At 54.5% G+C, this 19,911-nt stretch overlaps 7 protein-coding genes across 7 annotated transcripts; 4 read left to right on the top strand and 3 right to left on the bottom strand.

Annotated features, from left to right (window-relative positions):
- Positions 1–404: 404 nt before the first annotated feature.
- Positions 405–2,711, top strand: NCS54_00304200 (Kinetochore protein NDC80; the record flags this gene model as incomplete). Its single annotated transcript, XM_053148629.1, has 3 exons — positions 405–449; positions 520–2,456; positions 2,510–2,711. 3 exons carry the CDS (start codon positions 405–407, stop codon positions 2,709–2,711), a joined length of 2,184 nt encoding a protein of 727 aa, XP_053004604.1.
- A 1,571-nt stretch (positions 2,712–4,282) lies between these two features.
- Positions 4,283–5,711, top strand: NCS54_00304100 (Lactamase-B domain-containing protein; the record flags this gene model as incomplete). The annotated part of the gene is made up of 2 exons (XM_053148628.1): positions 4,283–4,665; positions 4,727–5,711. The coding sequence occupies 2 exons, from the start codon at positions 4,283–4,285 to the stop codon at positions 5,709–5,711; spliced, it is 1,368 nt and encodes a 455-aa protein (XP_053004603.1).
- A 668-nt stretch (positions 5,712–6,379) lies between these two features.
- NCS54_00304000 (Hypothetical protein) lies at positions 6,380–7,072 on the bottom strand (the record flags this gene model as incomplete). The annotated part of the gene is made up of 1 exon (XM_053148627.1): positions 6,380–7,072. One exon carries the CDS (start codon positions 7,070–7,072, stop codon positions 6,380–6,382), a length of 693 nt encoding a protein of 230 aa, XP_053004602.1.
- Positions 7,073–11,544: 4,472 nt separating this feature from the next.
- On the top strand, positions 11,545–13,778 carry NCS54_00303900 (Hypothetical protein; the record flags this gene model as incomplete). Its single annotated transcript, XM_053148626.1, has 2 exons — positions 11,545–12,722; positions 12,773–13,778. 2 exons carry the CDS (start codon positions 11,545–11,547, stop codon positions 13,776–13,778), a joined length of 2,184 nt encoding a protein of 727 aa, XP_053004601.1.
- Positions 13,779–14,670: 892 nt separating this feature from the next.
- On the bottom strand, positions 14,671–15,738 carry NCS54_00303800 (Hypothetical protein; the record flags this gene model as incomplete). The annotated part of the gene is made up of 2 exons (XM_053148625.1): positions 14,671–15,573; positions 15,622–15,738. 2 exons carry the CDS (start codon positions 15,736–15,738, stop codon positions 14,671–14,673), a joined length of 1,020 nt encoding a protein of 339 aa, XP_053004600.1.
- Positions 15,739–16,303: 565 nt separating this feature from the next.
- On the top strand, positions 16,304–17,468 carry NCS54_00303700 (Protein transport protein SEC13; the record flags this gene model as incomplete). Its single annotated transcript, XM_053148624.1, has 4 exons — positions 16,304–16,306; positions 16,390–16,431; positions 16,536–16,651; positions 16,712–17,468. The coding sequence occupies 4 exons, from the start codon at positions 16,304–16,306 to the stop codon at positions 17,466–17,468; spliced, it is 918 nt and encodes a 305-aa protein (XP_053004599.1).
- A 401-nt stretch (positions 17,469–17,869) lies between these two features.
- Positions 17,870–19,425, bottom strand: NCS54_00303600 (Hypothetical protein; the record flags this gene model as incomplete). The annotated part of the gene is made up of 3 exons (XM_053148623.1): positions 17,870–18,255; positions 18,305–19,064; positions 19,120–19,425. 3 exons carry the CDS (start codon positions 19,423–19,425, stop codon positions 17,870–17,872), a joined length of 1,452 nt encoding a protein of 483 aa, XP_053004598.1.
- Between the last annotated feature and the right edge of the window lie 486 nt (positions 19,426–19,911).

Here is a 19,911-nt window from a genome sequence, read left to right as displayed (position 1 = left end):
CCGGGGAAATGCGTGGTCGAGCCGAGGCAGGCGGTACGTACCTCCCAGCGAAACGAACGGCTCAACGCCAAACTACCTTGGGAAGTTGCGCTGAGACTTGGGTCACGTGCCGACGTTAATTGATGCCCCACTCTGCCAGCTCAACCGTGCTCCACTCGAAACCACAATGTCTTCATCTAGCCAATCAAAAGTTAGATCAGATCGTTTGTTTACTTTCCCGCCGGGCAACACACTTCCAACGCCCAATCTTTCTCATCTTGCTCTGACGCCTCTTTCGCACCCTCGCATCCCACCCCTCGTCAACATCATCACCGACAAGTTGCTCACAAAAAACTAAACCTACAGTACTCGCCGACATCGCGCGTTCATTCCATCGCAGTCGCGTGCTGCCTGTCACACCGGATATGTCCCAAGATACGGGCCTGTGGAGTGTCAGAAGACCCAGAGATGTGCGACCGCTCCCCGCCTTTTACAACACGCGCGCCTTAACTTCCAACATTTTTCTAACTCTCTGCATAGACCCTTGGAGGTATCAGCGCAAACAGCGCCATTCCACAGCCTGGTTCGACTATGAAGCGATCCGGCTCCAACACTGGCGCCAATTACCCGGGCAGTCATGTTCGGTCCATGTCGGGATCTAGGCAATCCCTCGCCCTGCCGCGCCCAAGTCAACCTCTTTTCAAGCGTTCGTCGTCTGGAACCAACCTCGCCGACCTTGGTCTGTCCTCAGTCAAGCGTTCCTCGTTCCAACCGAAGCCGACTTTTACTCCCGGAGCGACGACGACGCGAGCCTCCACCGATGGCGACCGACGTAGCAGCGTATACCGGCCTCGCCAGTCGACGGCGGCTCCCATGACCCATCAGAGCTTCTTCCAGGCTACTCCCCAGCCTGCCGGTGTTCCCCGCGACCCCCGACCTCTAAAGGATCGCGCCTTTCAAGCTCGCATTGGACAAGAGATTCTGGAGTATATGGTGAACTATAATTTCGAGATGGAGATGAAGCATGTTCTTTCACAGAATGTCCTCAAGTCACCGACGCAGAAGGACTTCAACTACATGTTTCAATGGCTCTACCACCGTATCGACCCCAGCTACAGATTTCAGAAGAGCATCGACCAGGAAGTGCCGCCTCTCCTGAAGCAGATGAGATACCCTTTTGAGAGAAGCATCACCAAGAGCCAGATCTCTGCCGTGGGAGGACAAAACTGGAGCACATTCCTTGGTCTTCTTCACTGGATGATGCAGTTGGCCCAGATGCTGGATGGCTACGCAAACTGCAGCTACGACGAAGCTTGTATGGAGAGCGGGGTCGACGTTAGCGGTGACCGCATCATCTTTGACTTTCTCAGCAACGGATACAGGGACTGGCTGGCCATGGACGATGATATGGGTGACGAGGAGGCGGAACGTGTTTTGGCACCTCATGTGCAGTCCATGGCCGCCGCATTTGAGCGGTCAAACTCGAAGTACACGTCACAACTTGAGATGCTCGAGGCGGAAAACGCGAGATTGCTGAAGGAGATTGAAGACCTGGAAAAGTCGACACCCGATCCAGCAGTCCTAGACAACCACTTCAAGATCATGGAGGAGGACAAGATCAAGTTTGAGGAGTACAATGCACTGGCCATGCAACGGTCAGAGAAGTACGAGAGCCGATCACAGGTTCTGCAGGAGGAGCTCGACAAACTACTGGAGGAGCTCCAAGAGGCTGAAGACGAGCGACGTGGTCTGCAAAAGGCTGTAGACGCTCAAGGGATCAGCATGCAGGATATTGACCGCATGACTGCGGAGCGAGAGCGGCTGCAAAAAGGCATCGAGTCAGCAGGCCAGCGACTAGAGGAAGTGAAGAAGAAGGTGTCGGAGAAGGAGATTGACGCAAGCCGGAAGCTAGACGAGCTCGAGCGGATGGTCGATCGGTACAACACCGTGGCATACCAGATCGCCTTGATCCCATCAACAGCAGCCAATGCCAAGGGAGAAGAGTTTGAACTCCAGGTTATGGTCAATGACAGCTCGGACCTCACGTCTTCCAACTTCAAGGGGTCTACAGGGGCGGCTTCGTCAGACCGGTTGCTGGCTGACCACGCGACTGGATACCAACCAGGACACATTCTTAACCTGGACCTCCGAGGCAAGATCCGCAAGAGCTTCTTGTCGCTGCGCAAGGAGATTTCAGAGCGTCGAAGTGCCGCAATGGACGAGATGATGAAAGACCACGACTTGCTGGACGGAATCAAAGAAGCCATTGAAGACCGGCGAAGCGCTGTGGAAGCACTCAACCACCGCGTACGCGCAGCAGAGGAGGAGTATGAGAAGACCAAGGAGATTACAACAGCGCAGAAGCTGGCGTCTGATGCGCAAATTGAGAAGATGGAGAAGGAGTTGTCACGCATGCGAGCTGGTCTGTCCGATTCAGTGCAGGTTCTGGAGCAACGCGAGATCAACACAACCATTGAGTAAGCCTATTTGATGCGGGTTACAAGATGATAATATGCTGACCAGATGATAGATACGAACAGCTTGTGCTCCGGGCCAACGCACTCCGTGAGGAGCTGCACACTGAGATTGACCGGATGCTCAACGACGTCATCAAGTTCAAGATTCACGTTCAAAAGAACCTAGATGACTACGAAGGCTTCGTGGCAGACGAGCTAGAAAAGGAGCTCGGCAGCGAGGAAATGGGCGAGGACACTCGACAAGTCGATATGTGATGACGCTGACGCATGAACCAATCTTTCAAGACGCTTATGAGATGACGAATTGTTTTCCGGCGGCTTTCTGGCTTGTTTCGGGCGTTTGGTGGAGTGATTGACGAGCTGGTTGGAATACAGTCTAGGCTGGTCCTTGTCTTGTCGACCTTGTGTATGTTGATGTCGTGTACTGTTTTTGGTTCTTGTTGATATAGGGGTGGAGAGCGGACTTGCATCAATAATGCGCTAGATACCTGGTAGTTTTTGGTTTGAAGGATACCACCCACGGGCCTGATTTTGACCTGACCTGGTTCGATACTTGCAGCGAGTCTCAACGGGCGGCAGTTTTCTATTCGGACATGAAGCCGCAGCTATCAAAGCGTAACAGACAAACCATGCCCTGGTGCAGGGGGCTTCGCTTGGCTTCCACGTTGCGACACCTACGCTATTGAGGCGCCACAGGGGAACCACATGGCGATGACAGGGATTATGCGAGGGGGGATGGGCGGCAGATGCAGCGCGTGATGATGGAGGGAGGTGCATTTTAGGTATTTCGTATTCAAAGCGAGAAGAGAGATAAAGCCGAGGTATAATCAAGGTTTATCAAGTTTGTTTCCCGTTGATTGTCTATGTCCTTGGATGCAATATGCATGGATGGATGATGGATGTACGTCTTATGCATGGATACACCGGACTTGAACTCCGCACTCCGGTCAACACGGAGCGGCGTCTACCTGGAACTGTTGAGAAAAGGAAGATAAGCAAAGGAGAGAAAAGGAAGCGAGAGCAATCAATCACAGGCAAGGAAAAAGTTACGACGGCCTCGGATTGTTCCCGCTCGCACTCGCGTCCTCTTCAAGGCAATGCTCCTCTCTCTCGTCTCGTCTCCCCGGATGGCTCGGGAAAGGGCTCCGCCCACGCGGTCGGCGTCGGACACACGGGGACATGCGGGTCTATTAACTCCGCTAAAGCCCTACGGGGCAACCAAAAGCTGTGCTGTTGCTTGCTGCTGCGGTGATGGTGTGTGTGTGTGTCCCCTTTTTCGTACCTCTCTCTTTGCTTCATTTTTTTTCTAGAAGATCCTCAAAAGCATAGACCTCGATCTCAAGCCTCTTTGTTGTCCGTGCTGCGTCTTGTGCCAAGGCTACATTGTTTGTCACTGACTCGTCGCGTTGGTTGGGTACCCATTGACCTCCATTGGTTGTATACGCGGGACGAGAGACGAGGCGGACATCTCAATCACTCCGCCTTCAGCCATACCAGACGAAAACCCCCATTACTGCTGGCGTCAGCAAGAGGAGAAAAAAAACAGATTGTTTTCCCTTTTCGTACAGCACAAGCACCGTCATACATTTCTAAGCTCGGTTCTTTACTGCGCTATAAGCCACATACACATACGCACACCCTCTCGCTACCTACTTGTACTTATCTCGCCTCTCTTCCCATCCATACCATCCCTCCCGCCTCAACCAACCCCCGGACGGCACCTTACCACCCCCGGCCATCCCTCCTCCCCTCCCCTCCCCCCCTATCTACCCTCTTTTAAACTTCCCACCGGCCCCGAAGCCTCCGACACCCTTCCCGTCCACCATATGCCGCGCCTGCTCCGTCCACCGACCCGTCAACTCTGGCATCAACTTCAACAGACAAATACAGCAGCCGTACAGCAGCAGCAGACCTACTCGTACTCTACCAGCTCATCGGTAGCTTCGCCCACCATGGCTTCCATCGCCAACTCAGCTTCCGCCAAGCTCACCTCCACCGAGACCGGCTCCCAGGACGCGTCCGCTCCCAAGACCCCCATCTCTACTACCTCAATCGTCTCCAAGATCCCCGGCCGGTCTACCATTCCTGCAGAAGCCGCCTCGAACCCCCATCATGAGATCAAGCGCGGTACTGTAGTGGGATTCAAGAACCCTTATCCTTCATGGAGTGGTGCTCCAGGTTTCGGCACCATGCTCCGACGGGTCGTCTGGTATGTAGAAACTGTCCCAAAGCTAGGGATCCCGTGACGGCCAAGCTAACAACACCTCGAGGCCTTCCATCACCGGCGATCTCAAGATGCCCGATACCAGCCCTCCTACCGTTCCCGTCGTCAAGCCCCAATGGCTCCCTGATCGTGATAGCTCCGACAAGCTTCGCGCAACCTGGCTAGGCCATGCCTGCTACTACGTCGAGTTCCCCTCAGGTCTGCGGGTGCTCTTCGATCCCGTCTTCGAGGACCGCTGCTCTCCCTTTACCTTTATGGGCCCCAAGCGATACACCCCACGACCCTGCGATATCAAGGACATTCCCATCGTCGACGCCGTCGTCATCAGCCACTCCCATTACGACCACCTTTCCCACTCCTCCATTCTAGAGGTCCAGAAGCACCACCCAGAAGCCCAGTTCTTTGTCGGCCTCGGCCTGGAGACGTGGTTCCGCAAGACGGGCATCCACCACGTTACTGAGCTCGACTGGTGGGAGGATGCCGATCTCAGCGTGACCGTTCGAGACGGAGACCATACTCGCGAGATGACTGCCCGCATCTCGTGTCTGCCCTGCCAGCACACATCAGCTCGTACGCTCTGGGATAAGGACACGACCCTCTGGTGCTCATGGGCTGTTCGCGCCGACGAAAAGTCGGTCTGGTTCGGTGGCGACACTGGATACCGTGCTGTTCCAGCCATCCCTGCCGGAATCGACGACTACGGTGCCGACTACGAAGCTCTCCCCAGGTGCCCACAGTTCAAGCAGATTGGCGAGCTCCGCGGACCTTTCGATCTCGGCCTGATCCCCATTGGCGCATACTACCCTCGCGTGGCCTTCTCGGCTATGCACGCCAACCCGTACGACTCGGTCGAGATCTTTTGCGACACAAAGTGCACCCGCGCCATGGGCATCCACTGGGGCACGTGGGCGCTGACCATGGAGGAGGTGCTCGAGCCGCCCAAGATGCTCAAGGAGGCGTTGCGCAAGAAGAATATCCCCGAGGTTGGAGTCTTTGACATTTGCGACATTGGTGAGAGCAGAGAGTTTTAAGAGATGAAACGTCATATTTCATGAGAAAGCGAAAAGAGAGACAAGACCAAGCAGAGGCGGTTTTTTTAGAGAATACCCTTGTTGGCGCATTATTTTTGTATTACGTATCTTTGGAGAGGTTCTTTGGTGTATTACCTGCATTGTTGGGTGTTGCATTCTTGTCTACACTATTTCACGATTTTAAAAGGATAAAGCTTGTAAAGGATGATAGTCTTTAAACGCTAATAGAAGCGCACAACGGATTTCTCTCCTCTTCTGCCAACCATTCTCACGCTCTGGAGCTACCAACCCAAGCTCAAAGTAAACAAAGGAATGATGTCACTTGCCGAGAGGCAATGGGTCCTGATCTACACATGGGTTTTGGTTCAAGTATCCAATCAGGACTCGAGACTTGCAAACAGCAAAAGCAAACATTGATCAAAGTTCAGGTATCTCATTTCATACATACACATGATCCAAACTCATGCCTTGTCATAAAACTGTCCGTTGACAGTGGGTGTTCATAATCCTTCGTCAATGCCCGGTGCGCCATCCAAGTAAACTCATTAACTATACAAGACTTTCAAAAAATAGTATCATGTCAAGAAAACAAAAGGGGGTCTTCATCCTGGAAGGCCCGGGTCCGCTCATTAACCCATTCATGCAAGTGTCATTTTTTCGTAAATCATTCATTCTTCTTCATCCGACGTGTAGTAACTCTCCGAATCCGGCGAGTAGCCCCCTTGGTGGTTCTGGCCCGTCAGATCGATGAAGGGCGCACCGCCTGGCATCGCAGGGGGGGCCATGCCATGTGGAGGAGGAGGAGGGTGAGGCATGCTCATGGGAGGTGGAGGTGGAGGGACGAAGCCGCCAGGGCCGGGTCCGAAGCCACCGCCCATGTGTGGTGGTGGTGGGTTGATCGGAGGCTGGGGCGGGACAAAGTGGCCGTTGGCCGGGACCGGGGGTGGGGGCTGCGGCCGGGGAACGGCACCCTCAAAGTGCTTGCGGGAGCCGGAACTACCGCTCTTGCGGCTTCGTCCGCTCCGGCTGCTACGGCCGCTGGTGCTGCTGCCGCTACTTCCGTAGTAATTGCCGCCGTGGGGGCTGGCAACCCAGTAGAGCTGGGTGTCGGGCTGGCTCCAGTAGGAATAGGAAGAGCCTCCGGAGCGGGTAGATCTGTCGTCACGGATGTCCCGCTCCCGCGTCTTTCTCTTGACAGCGGTGGCCCCGGACGGAGCGCCAGCAGCCCAGGAAAGGAACCGGATAGACAGGGGTTGCTTCTTGGGAAGCTTGGTATAAGTGATGCTGTAAGAGGAAGAGGTGGAGCTGAAGCGGTCATCCGAGTAAACGGACGAGCCACCAGAATAGGACTTGGGCGACATGGCTGAGTAGGGCAACCGGGCAGTTCAATTCAAGATCAGAATGAGGCGGGGTGGCGATGGAGATTCCTTGGATATGCAGTTGATGATGTGCAGTTCACGAACTGGAGGGTTCGTGCCTGTGGAGTTGTGAAAGGCAGATCCCAGAAAGGTAGTGGCAACAAATGACTATAATGGATGGGGTTCCCTTGTTAGAGGGCACAATGATCGACAGGCAAAAGCTGAAGAAGAAAGGTGAGGCATACAAAAAGTTGGAAGCACGAGGATAGGGGCGAAGTTTATAGTCCACGGGGTCCCTCCTACGAAAGCTCAGCCGGGCGAAGCGAGCCCGCGGCTGCCAGGAGTGAAAGCGTCCATATGCTGCGGGCGACGAGAAAAGAGGCAGCTGCGTTATTGTCTTTGATGTTGCACATTTACTGCAGGCTCTTTCTTACAGGGGAAGCTAAGAGAAGAAAAAAAGGAGAAGGGGAGACAAGGGTTGGAAGCAAGTGGGTGTGTTGAGCCGTCCTGCAGGCAGGCTCCAGGCGTACAAGAGAGCCCGGCGGGACAATACGACACAGCCCCCCAGAAGGAGGCATATCATGTACCTCGCCGGTATCCCCACGGGCTCAGCTACCAATGGATCTCGGTGTCGGTGAGATGGAGAAACGTATGGCGAGGCTCTGCGAATGGGAGATGGTCAAAGGGGGGGTGCGTCCGATGCCGTGCGAGCTGGGGGGCGATCGTGCGCCACAGTCCGCCTCGCCTTTGGGAAAGAGAGGGGTAAACGTGAGAGGTGATAGATGATGGCGGCTCGAAGACGCTTGAGGGTGTGAGAGGTGCAAATCTCGAGGACGAGTGGTTTGGGGTGAAGCGGACGCAATGTGGTGATGAGATGTGATGAACATGGTTCGCCGGCATTGCATCGAGATAATTTGGTACGTAGTCCAGGAACTAGACGTACAAAAAAACTTTGACATTGACTCAATTGGCTATGAAACTCGAATTCAAAAACTCTCAACCTGAGTTAGAGAAGTGGACAGGAGCAACGGGGCAGTGAAACCTGGTCAATACAAGGCCGTCAGAGACAAACCACCAGGACGGCCCGAGATAAGCACGAGCGGGAATCACTTTTTAGCTCGCTCAGTGGAGAAGAACATGACTAGAGACGAAATGCAGGTGAGAGAGGAACGGCATGCGAACCAGGCAAAAAGGCCAAGCTACGCCCGGGGAGAGCGCCCGGGGGACTGGGGTCGCCGCCCGGGTCCACGTAGCTGGCTTGCCTTCTATGCAGAATACATGATAAATGAGGCTGCACGAGCTGTCACACAGTAAGAAATACATCTGGTCTCTCTCCCCCCGCGTGGCCTGGCTGAGAATGCGGGCGTCGTTTCGGTCAGAGTACCGTAGCCATAGACGATTGGACAAGAGGTGTCAGGGTCGCTCAGCTGCAGGCGTCCGAAGAGGACTTTGGTTCGCTGACAGAAGTGGACGATGAGGTGATGGGCTTTTTCTTCTCCCTTCAGGTTACCCGGTGGTGGTCGTGGACTGATGGATCTGTTGCAAGAATAAGCGCGATTGACTTGACCTGCGTTGCAACAACAGCTGAAGAGGTCAAAGTGTAAGAAGGGTTGATGGAAAAGACAGAAGGTCCTCCAAGATAGGGCTGACGGGTCAGGGATGAAGGCTCGAGAGGTGCAGCTGGCGGCCTCTTGTATAGGTGTGAACCTTGCCAAGGGTTGACTACTATTGAAAGTTTAGGGTAGGTAGTTGTTCTTCATCGCCAAGTGATGAATCTTGGTATGTCCACCAACTCGTAGTTGGCCAGTCTCTTTCAAGCCGATCCTCACTCGTTCCTCGATTCCAAAAGCTGGGCCTCGACTCAAGTCCCTTACCAGAAAATGCGAGTGCTCGAGTATTTCTCACATATGCCCTCAGGCACGAGGTCAACCCGAATATTAGGGTTGCCCCGTGGTTGGCCAGCTGGCTGCAGGTCGGCAGTTGAAACGACCAGCACATGGCCCATTCGAAAAAGCAGGGCGAACGTTTTAATTCCGGCAGCTTCACTTTTTTCAATCTCCTGGTGTGGTCGATTATAAGATGGCCAGACCTGCAATAGAATGACAACCAAAGGTATTCGCTGCGTGGAGGACCTCTACACCATCTTTCACTGACAACACATGCATACAAGTCGTCCAACACCGTCTGCATCTTGGTCAAACCAAGGCTGCAATTCTGCTTGGATGTTCCGTCTCTCAAGGGACGGCACCCCCAGACGATTTGACTAGTTACCCATCTTTTGCGCCCGTGTTCCCCTTCCCGTGTCCTGGCTACCCGCGTCCGACGTCTCCGACGCCTGGACCTGAGAAGTGGTTGCACCAAAGAGACTGGAAGGGAGAGAAGGTGAGTTCACTGCATAACGTCCGACTAATCGGAGAGGACAGTCGGCTCAGGGAGCCATGTGAGTGACACGTCCATAAAAAACTGATGTTGTCATGGAGTCCTACCCTTGATCTTTTCAGCCGGTGATTGGAACTCTGGATGAGCACGCTCGGATCTGGGAAAAAACTTGAAAGAGTCGGAATGCTGGGTAACATGTGGACCAGATGCGGACCCGGCCTCTATCCCGTCCGCCTGCTGGGTGAGTGAATATCTTCCTTCCCCCGAGTGATCATCCGAAGGACGGCGTTTCCTGGAGCACGCCGTGTGGCCCGGCCCATTGGTCGTCAGGCCCGGTCGGTCGGGATCGTCGTCTCCCACTGCAAACCCTCCCGGTCCGAAGAGGATGACCGCATCAAGGAATGTGATGGAAGGGAGGAATGGTTCATGAGTTCACAGGAGTTGATCGGCAAGTGGGCAGCGCGCAGCGTGAAACAAGATGGAGCCTGTGAGATGTGCCCATCACTGGAGGAAATGCCCTGAGCCGTACAAAACGCCGCGAGGTCAAGTCGGGCCCTGTCCCGTAGTTTCAGACGAGAAAAACCACTCTACACGCTGCCTTTCTGCGACGTGAAATTTTCATCACTCAGCATCAATCTGCCGATGAGGCCATTGCCAAAACAGCACGCGACAAGAGAATCAAGAGGGCAAATCGTAACGCTTCTCCCTCTTTCACCCGTGGAAAACCCGGCAGAGCCCAAGCTTGTTCTCGACCCTGGGGCGACTGACGGGTAGGGTTTGGTTGCCAAACTGAAGGCGAAGGCATGACGTGACGCTGAGATTGTTGATTGATGGATGGTGAAAAAAGGCTTGCTTGACGGTTGCCGACATCCGATTGTCAAGAGATGGTGCAGCGAACAGCGCATTCATCCATACAAAAAAATACGAAGCGAGGGCCGTATTTATTGATGTGCATCCCCCTCTCTCTCCCGTATTGAAACGGAACAGTCAGGAAAAACAAACCACACACACACGCACACACACACAAACTGAAAATAGGTCTTTGTAATAAAGTCTCCATCGCAATGACGCAGGAATGAAACCTCGCCGGTCCCGCTCAAGGTTCTGTGCATCTGTCCGCTGAGAAAGAAAAAACACCGGCCGGCGCTGAAACCTCTGGCTGAGAGGGAGCAGCAGCAAGCTGGTGCTTCCATGGAAACAGCCAGGGAAATCGAGTCCCCGCCAATCACGTCGTCGGGGGCCGCATGCTCCGCAGGGCCAAACCTGGAAATCCGTGCAGCGCATCGACTCCCCTCGGATGTGCCGACTCGCGCGAGTTGGCTGGCATGGCATTCAATTGCTGGTGATGGATGCTGTGTTATATTCTTGTTGAATTATCGCACGATGCCCTGTATAACCTTCTTTCTTTACCGAAATTTGGCAAAGAAATGGTTAATCATCTCCCTCTCTCATACTTTCGTAGCGGCCCCCGCCCCCCTTGCTTCCCTCAAACTCAGGTCCAAGCAAGAATAGAAAAAACCTTGGAGCCAGCCCTAGGCCTTGTTCAGTCTAGTCCCCTTTTGGGGCCCTTTCCCCTTTCACGAGCCTGGCCTGACTGGGCGTTTAACTGGGGCAGAGTCGCGCTGCAGCGCGCTGGGGCTAGTGGCCCAGTACCCAGTGTTGTGGTGTGGCTCCTGCCCATCTCCTGTTGGCCTGCTCTCCCTCCTGCGTCCCGCTGGGCTCCTTCCGCTGGCCACTCAGTCGCTCCGTCTCTCCCTCTCGAAAACCCGCTTCGCTTTCTTGGCTTTTTGCAGTCTGTCCATCCCATCGATCCATCCAATCCATCTCAACTCCAACTGGGTAGCCCGACAATCATCATCACCATCGTCAACGCTCATCATCGACATCGAATCCGAAGAGCATCGTCGCCGACACGTCGCTCTCGCTCTCCTCGACCGCCTCCCTTCGCCATTGACCCGCCGCCCGACCGTCGACTCCCTTGACCCCCTTGCAACACGACCGAACGTCGACTTCAACGCCCGACGACGGACCATTCCTAGGGTACGCCCTCGTTGGCGTCTCTGGCCTTCAGCCGTGGCCTCCCTTTCCACCACGCCATGGATTCCCCTAACGGCAAGGGCTCCAGCACCTCGCGTCCGTCTTCCGCCAGGCGCTCGCGTTCGTTGAGGTTGTCCACTGGCAGTGGTGCTACCGACGATGACTACGACCTCAGCGCCATGATGGTGGCCGATGGCTTCCGGCCCTCCGAGAATCCCGCCTCCTCTACTCAACCCACTACTTCGAATCCTCGTACCGATCCGTCACTACCATCTGAGGCTTCCTCCCGATCAACGCCCCCTATAGAATCTCCCCAGCCGGATGCTACAGCCTCGCCTCCCGAGATAACACCCGCCATCCGAAACCGTCCTTCTAGTATCTCAAAGCCGCCTCGGGCACACGACTCGCTTGCTCTTCGAAATGAAGGTTCGTCGGCCGCTGGCCGGCCTCATGTGCGCAATGTTCCGAGCGTGTCTTCCGACTCCCCCGTTATACGCGCGGAAAGCCCCTACACAGGCCCTTCTGGTCCATCACACCCTTACCAGATGTATCCCCAACGGACCCTAAGCGTAGCTACTACTTCGACCACTGCCGCCGCGGTTATTCCGGAAGACCGTTCTTATGGGGGTCCTCGTGGTCCGACGCATCCCTATGCTCTCTACACTCAGAACACAACTTCGACTGAAACGACCACCCCATCAATTCCTGTGGGATTCAATGGCATGGGAGCAGGATATCAGCGGCAACTTGGTCCTGATGGAGAGGAGGCGGGTGATTTGATTGGCCCATTGGGACATATGGAGGAACTGCCGCCATACACGAGATATCCGGACACTGCTTACGTCCCTAAGCCCACAACCGAGACGCCTAGCACCGAACCTTCTTCTCCAGATAGAAACATTCCTGGAGCGGGTGGGATTGGCATGGCGACTCGCGACCCTGAATTTTCTTCAACCGACGACGATCTGGCTCTACCAAGGACACGTCCCTCAGTCAGGAGTAATACATCCGAGACTAGCCACCACGACATCAACACTGCTGCTGTTGAGGTTGCTGAGAAACCTGCAGTCAACAAATGGCAACGACGTGCCAAGAAGAAGCTTTGGGGGATTGTGCCGTACTGGGCTATTTGCTTGATGACCGTGGGCCTGGTCGTGATGGGCATCATTATGGGTGCTGTTATTGGGACAATTTTCTCTCGAGATGGGCCTCCTGGCGGCCATCCACCCCCCGAAGAGTAAGTGAATCTTGAACATCTTGCCGAATTAACCCTGACATTGGTCTTAGTGCGCAAACCTCATCGCCATCAACGACGTCGTATGAGCCTGAAACTCTCACAGCGATTCCAACTGATCTACCTCCTATGGCCACGGGCCGCTATGCGCTCCCAAATGTCGAGCCAAAGCGGACGATCACGTCCTGTCTCAACAATTCCGACCAGGCTAAAGCCTGGACATGCAAGACCTACTTCCCCCTATGGTCGATCGAGGTCTACGAGATCTCAACGCCTGACTCCCAGGCGTCCTACAAGCTAATACTGACACCGAAGGAGGGTTCCCCGGACCTCCCCTGGGGCATTCAGCCTCCTGATAGTCTTCCGCCGCAACTCATGGTCTTGGTCAACGACACATCCCAAAGCGACTTCGGTCCTGCGTGGTGGGTCGGGACGACATACAACAAGACTGTCATTGTTCCTGAGAAGGACTTTCCCCCAATCAGCAAACGGAAGAGAGGATGGGACGATGACGATGCTGAAGATGACGATGACGACGACGACAATTACAAGTACGTCTATCGCCCGTATCCGAACCGGTTTAAGAAGCAGCCTATCCACGCTATGGTAGGCGAGAAGCCGTGGGTCTGTACTTGGCCCAACACTGTTCTCGAAGTTTTCATCTATCCCAATGAGGGCGCCAAAGTCCCATCATACACCCCGTCCCCCACCACCACCTATGGCTCTGCTACTACAACAGCTACCTCTTACGACCCCTACTCGACAGAGTTTGGCAAGGCCGTACCCTACTACCCCAAAGTCTTTAAGATGCTAGAGCGTCGCCTTCCCGTGACTGAAAAGTCGGTAGCGAGCTGTCAACAGGTTGAGGTGTATGAGGATGGCGAGTGTAAAACGCTTGAGGGCAGCCACACCGTCATTCTTGAAGAGGTTGACTCGGACGACTCGATTAAATTGTTTTCGCCACGGTCGGATACCGAGTCAAAACGAGAGATTTTTGGAGGACTCACTGAACGCGGATCGCTCGAACTTGCCGATTGCAGTTGTCTATGGTCAAATTAAGAAGCTGGTCCGATATGTACAAATTGGGTTCGGGCCATTGGGGCAAGGTTTACGGGTGGCCTTGCCGGAGGGGACCATGAGTTATGGATAACGATCCCCTATTCCTCGTTGAATGGCAAGGCGGTACATAGGTGGTTTGGTTGGCGTCGACGCGATCTTATACGGCAATTGCGTTTTGGTCGCCGGAATTTCTGTCATTACATTACTTTGAGAGCGCATCAGGGGAGGAGGAGCGGGAATTACCTATATTGTGCAACGCATCTTGGCTTGGAATCTGGACTGGACATGGGATACGGATATAAGGAGTTATAGGAGTGACTGCACGCGTGCGAAAAGAAATGTTATCTAGTTATCATATTCAATTTGGCTAGTTGTGAATAATGACGGCTTGTCACAGCTTCTTCTGTATTGTGTTTGAATACGAGATCTATCATGACAAACTCGAATAGGAGTGAGACCATGTCTTGTCTTGTACTCGCCAATAACGGGATGAAAAATACCACACGGGGAATTAAATGCTAACGAGGCTCATGCCCGAAGATCAAGGAGGGGATATATATGTGCATTGCACCATCTGTGTTTGGTCCTACTCCTCCTCTTCCATCCTTGGGAGATCTGGCGCGACCTGCCTCGTCCTCTCAACGTGCTCACTCATGTAGGCTGGAGTCAAAGTGCCCTAGTACGATGTCCGACTCAGGTGCTGAGCACAAGACTTTTCAGGCGTCGGAATAGAATCCCACAACGATCCCGTTGACGATGTCGTAACCTCCCAGCGCGACGTAACCTCGTCTTGGTATGGGTTGCTCAAACCCGTCATCACGTCCTGGGACATGTCTCGCTGCGGCAGAGCGTCATGTGAAGATGTCGCTTCGCGGATATGAGGATGAAGCCGTCACTGCGTGGCTTTGGGCGCTTCTGTCTCGTTCTCGGGGGTCTCACGGATCTCGTTATCGACAATATCCTTTCTCCCGTCGCGGAAATCCCGCATTAAAGAGAGGAAGACTGAGTTCTTCCACTTCTCGCCGTCCTCATGCTGGACCGACTCGAGAAGTCGCTCGGCGGCGTCAGCCACATCCGATTTTGTCTTGGCAGCTTCCACAGGCTCTTCTGTAACGGGCTCTTCTACCACAGGCTCCTGCGTCTCTAGGGATAGGTTGGCGATGTTTGGGGGTTCTAGGACTGGTGTCTCTTCCCTAGTCTCCGCGGCATCTGATTCCTGCTTTGATGCTGCTTCAGCCTCAGCTAGAGCTGCGTCGTTGAGTTCAAGCTCGCGAGCCATCTGGTCCATCATGGCGTCCACCTGCTCCATGTTACCTCCAGCGTTACTTGCCATCCACTTGGACACCTCATCGTCAAAGTCAGCCTCCGCGGCAGGTCGTTGGGCTGTCGCTGCGTTGGCACCCATGAATGCGCCATTGGCCTGGCCATAGAGCGGCGCGAAACCAGCATTCGGTCGCGCAAAGGCTGCCTGGAAGTTCATTTGAGGAGTGGGTTGGTGGATGGCCATCTGAGGCGCAGCCTGAGGGAAGCCGTTCTGAAGAGGTTGCTGCTGGTGTTGGTTTGCGAAACGGTTGAAGTCGGCAGCCCAGTTACTTGTGTCTACACCAGGAGATTGAAAATGTGAGGGTTGCGCTGGATGGAATCCTTGGGGATGCGCCTGTTCCAACATGGCAGCTTGCGCTGCTAACCTCCCAGCGGCATGATGATGAGGGACTCCGGGTAGAGTAGAAGGACCATCCATGAATGCGCTGAAGCCATCTGGCCCTTGCATAGGCTGTGGTGTAGATCTGAAGGCCTAGAGACGGTTAAGCGATGAGACGAGACGGAAGACGTCTGGGCTTACATTGGAACCCTGAGGACCGCTGTTGACGAGCCGGTCTTGATGATGGCTGACATCTCGGGCTTGGTGATCAACGAGGCGCTTAAAGGGTGTACCGCCGCTACATGAAGCGTCCGCCATGGTTGTGGTTTATGGAATGAGAGTGAAGAAGTTGTACAGTGGGTGATGTCAGTGCCGACGTACCTCGGCGAAGGAGGCGATGGCGGGGGTAGAGCAGGTTGAGTCTTGGATGTAGAGATAGCAACAGGCTGTGCAGAGAATAAACAGTACAGGAGAGGCGCTCCAAGTATGGTATATAGAAACAAGGATGTAGAGACACTGTAGATGAATAATGTAAAAGAACAGATCGAGTCCAATGGCCGGTGGCTCGTGATCGCTCCGCTCTGCCGTCCGGGGAAGCCTGCGCCGAGGCACCCCTAGGCTCGGTACGTACTTCCCAGAACCGCCGCTGGCTCCGTGAGGTACCGGAGACAAATGCGGCAGGTGGGGTTCCACAACTCAGCCAGTCATGCCTCGACTCACGTGACCTCGAGCGGCTGGGCCAACCTGTCACCACCGCCACGCCGCGAGCAGGTACCTAGCTCCAGGTCATGGGCGGTATCGTGTCCTCTGTTAGCCAAACTCCCTTAATTCATCCTCCATTCATTCCCCTTGCGCTGCAATTTCTGGCGCAAACCTTAGCAACATGGTATGTTTATAGCTTCACGAAACCTTCCATGTTCTCAACAGAATGTGGACGAATCGCAACAAGCTAACTATTGACCCCTTTAGGCGGCGCAAGTAATCTCCAACTCTGGTCATGAGGACATGATTGTACGTTCCTTGATCAACCAACAGCTGTGCAATGCATCGCTGGACCTCCTACCGATCATACAATACACTCAAAAACCCGCGAACCACGCTGACAGCTTCTCCAGCATGATGCTGTCCTCGACTATTACGGCCGCAAGCTAGCAACCTGCTCGAGCGACAAGACCATCAAGATCTTTGAAATCGAGGGCGAGACCCAGCGCCTACTGGAAACCCTCAAGGGGTGAGTGCGAGAGGATTGGCAGATGGTACAAGGACAAGAGGAGCTGACCTGGAGGAACAGACACGAGGGTGCCGTCTGGTGCGTCGCTTGGGCGCATCCCAAGTACGGCAACATCCTGGCGTCGGCTGGCTACGACGGCAAGGTGTTTATCTGGAAGGAGCAGGGCGGACAGAATAGCTCGTGGCAGCGCATCTACGACTTCCCCCTACACAAGGCCTCGGTCAACATCGTGTCGTGGTCCCCCCACGAGGCGGGCTGCCTTCTGGCCTGCGCTTCCTCCGACGGCAACGTGAGCGTCCTCGAGTTCAAGGACAACAGCATCGACCACACCACTTTCGCCGCCCACGGCCTCGGCGTCAATTCTGTCTCTTGGGCCCCGGCCACCACCCCCGGTAGCATCGTCAGCAGCGCTCCCGGCCCCGCCGCCACCGGCAACCGACGATTCGTCACAGGCGGCTGCGACAACGTCCTCAAGATCTGGGCCTTTGACCCTGCCTCGCAGTCCTACAAGCAGGAGACCGAGCCGCTGGTCGGACACAACGACTGGGTCCGTGACGTGGCCTGGTCTCCCACGGTGCTGCAAAAGTCGTACATCGCCTCGGCCTCGCAGGACAAGACGGTCCGGATCTGGACCGCGGATCCCTCGAACCCGACGCAGTGGGACTCCAAGGTGCTCAACTTTGAGGCGGCCGTGTGGCGCGTCAGCTGGTCCCTGAGCGGCAACGTGCTGGCCGTCAGCGGTCAGGACAACAAGGTATCGCTGTGGAAGGAGAACCTCCGAGGAGAGTGGGAGTGTGTCAAGTCGATCGAGGAATAGAGAGACAGGACGAGATATGAATAGGGGAGAGCAAGGCGTTCAAGGCAAAAAAAGGGTGACTATCTTGCTATCATCTCTTTGACGGAACGCCAAGTGACCATGTGTGCCTTTACGAGTGTTTAAGACAACGACGTGTTCCCTGATTTGTATGGGGGGAAACACTGCGAGGTGATATATATCATATCGCCCCTTTTTTAGTAGGGAAAGCATGCCATGACTATAGTAATAGAGCTGGAAACTTGAATAATGTATTTGTCCCGTGGTATATGTGTGCTTGAACTAACTTGGTTCTTCCTTAGACGCCGTAACTCCTAGCAAAGATATTGCACGCACGCTTAAACTTGCGTCAAATCGTGTTTAACGAACGAACCCAATTCATACCATCAATCATCAGTCGTCAATCATGCAAGAAAGAAACCCATAATAACAGCCACGAGCGTCACCACCACGGCCCATGAGCTTGGGCGCATGAACTGGGAAGCAGCGCTATCGTCGTCGTCACCACCGCTCTCCCCACGGTCATCGTCATCGTTGTTATTGTCGCTGTTCTCACTGCCGTCCTGGGCTAGAACAAAGATCTCGCCAGTGCTATCGGAGCTGAACCACAGGCGACCCTCCGAGTCCCAGGCCAGACCCACGGGGCGGAAGCATTCGCTCGGACAGTTGGAGAGGTCTGGGTTGCTGATGATGGTCGTTGTGGCGTTTGTGCTGTTGGAGGGTGATGTTGGGCGGCCGTCTTTGAAGGCTACAGAGGAGATTTCGTAGCCTACGGGTTCATCACGGTTCCCTAGGATTGTGTGAGTTGAAGTCTATAGGTGGTGAGAGATGAGACTTACAGCTGCCGTGGAACGATATATAAGCCTTTGTACCGTTTCCGTCAAACTTAATGTCAAGAGGTGCCGTGTGAGCCTGGAAAGCAAGCACCGGAGGGACATATTCAGTGTTGCACTCTTCATCACTAGGCGCAGACCGTTCCCCTGTTCGATCAGCCGGAAACTGATCGCCCGTCTCGAGATCCCCAAGGCTGGGAAAGTCCTCAGTGGACCAGATGGTGTAGCATAGTGGATATCCGTAGTTGCCGCCCTGGTCCTCACGGGATCCGTTGAGAAAGCCGTGAAAGTTGAGCTCTTCGGCTGGGTTGTCGCGGTGGATGTCGCGGCCTCTGCGGCGGAGGTTGTCGACCGAGTTCTCGACCGAGTACACGCCTCCCGTCTCCGGATGCTCCGCTACGCCGACAGAGTTGCGAAGACCCCAGCCGAGCAGGTCGCCGTCGAGGTAATCATACGGCTTGGACTTTTCACTCAAAGCCGAGACGTTGAAGGCTCGTAGTTGCGAGTGGCCTGTGGATCGGTCCTCGGCTTCCACGTCGTCGTTACCTTGACTCCCGCGGGATACGACGAGTACGCCCGGGTGCTTCTCTGAGAGGAGGAGAGTGCGCGAGGTGTGGCCACTGTTTGTCATGTTTGTGACAAGGGTACGTTCGGACGACTCGCTGAGGCGGACGGCCGAAGGGTCGTAGGACCACGAATAAACCTCGTCGTCAGTTGAGGCGTACAGGGTGCGGCCATCTTTAGAGATGGCGATGCCATGGTTAAGCTTGAATGTTGTCAGTAAATGTATTGAAAGTTAGGATTAGGTATAAGTGATTCACATCTTCATTCTCGAGAAGCACCGTCTTCTTGCGAACCCGTAGACAAGTCCTCCCTTGGTCCTCAAGTTCCAGATGCACCAGACCTACACCGGTGTCGACGACAATTAAGGCACCCTCGGTATCAAAGAGGATGCCACGCGGACGGGAGAGTTCAGTGGCGACGAGACGATAAGACCAGCCGTCGGCGGCGACAGGAGCCGCGTACGAGGTCTCGAGGCTATTGATCTTGCATTGGCCCGAGGATTGAGCAGAGGCAAGGGAGATGCAGAGGAGTGATGTCAGGATGCGGGGGAGGGAGAGCATCATGACGGTGAGGGGAACAATGATGCTGCGAAGTAGGGGCTATGAAAGTAATAAAGGGAAATGTAGAGTATAGATTGAACTACTAGAATCTCATCATGAAAAGATGTCGAGTGTATGAAACAGAAACAGGATGCATGTCACTGCAAGCGCGAGATTCACCCTCTTTGAGGTTCTTGTCTCTTGTTCGTCGCGTGCATGCCAAGACCCTCCTCCCCAGCCAACGCATCACTAGAACGGGCAATTTGATCACATGCCCATGATTTCCTTGGCTTTCTTTTTTTTGACCTTGTTGAACGAGGCAGTGCACGGCCGCCACGGGAGTTTTCTGGTATTTTGCTATACGAGACTGACGACGTATTCGCTAGTTTGCTTCTACATAGTTGTCGTACGAGTGAGATTGCTGCCGTTGAAAGAACGTTGTCGGATGACGGCTTCGTTCCTTCCCCGCAAGTCAAACTCACAGATGCCGTGTGCCGTGCCGTTGCCGGC

Source organism: Fusarium falciforme, chromosome 2 (genome assembly GCF_026873545.1).
Source record: "Fusarium falciforme chromosome 2, complete sequence".
Classification (NCBI taxonomy): Eukaryota; Fungi; Ascomycota; class Sordariomycetes; order Hypocreales; family Nectriaceae; genus Fusarium; species Fusarium falciforme.
This window is presented reverse-complemented; position numbering and strand designations above follow the sequence as displayed.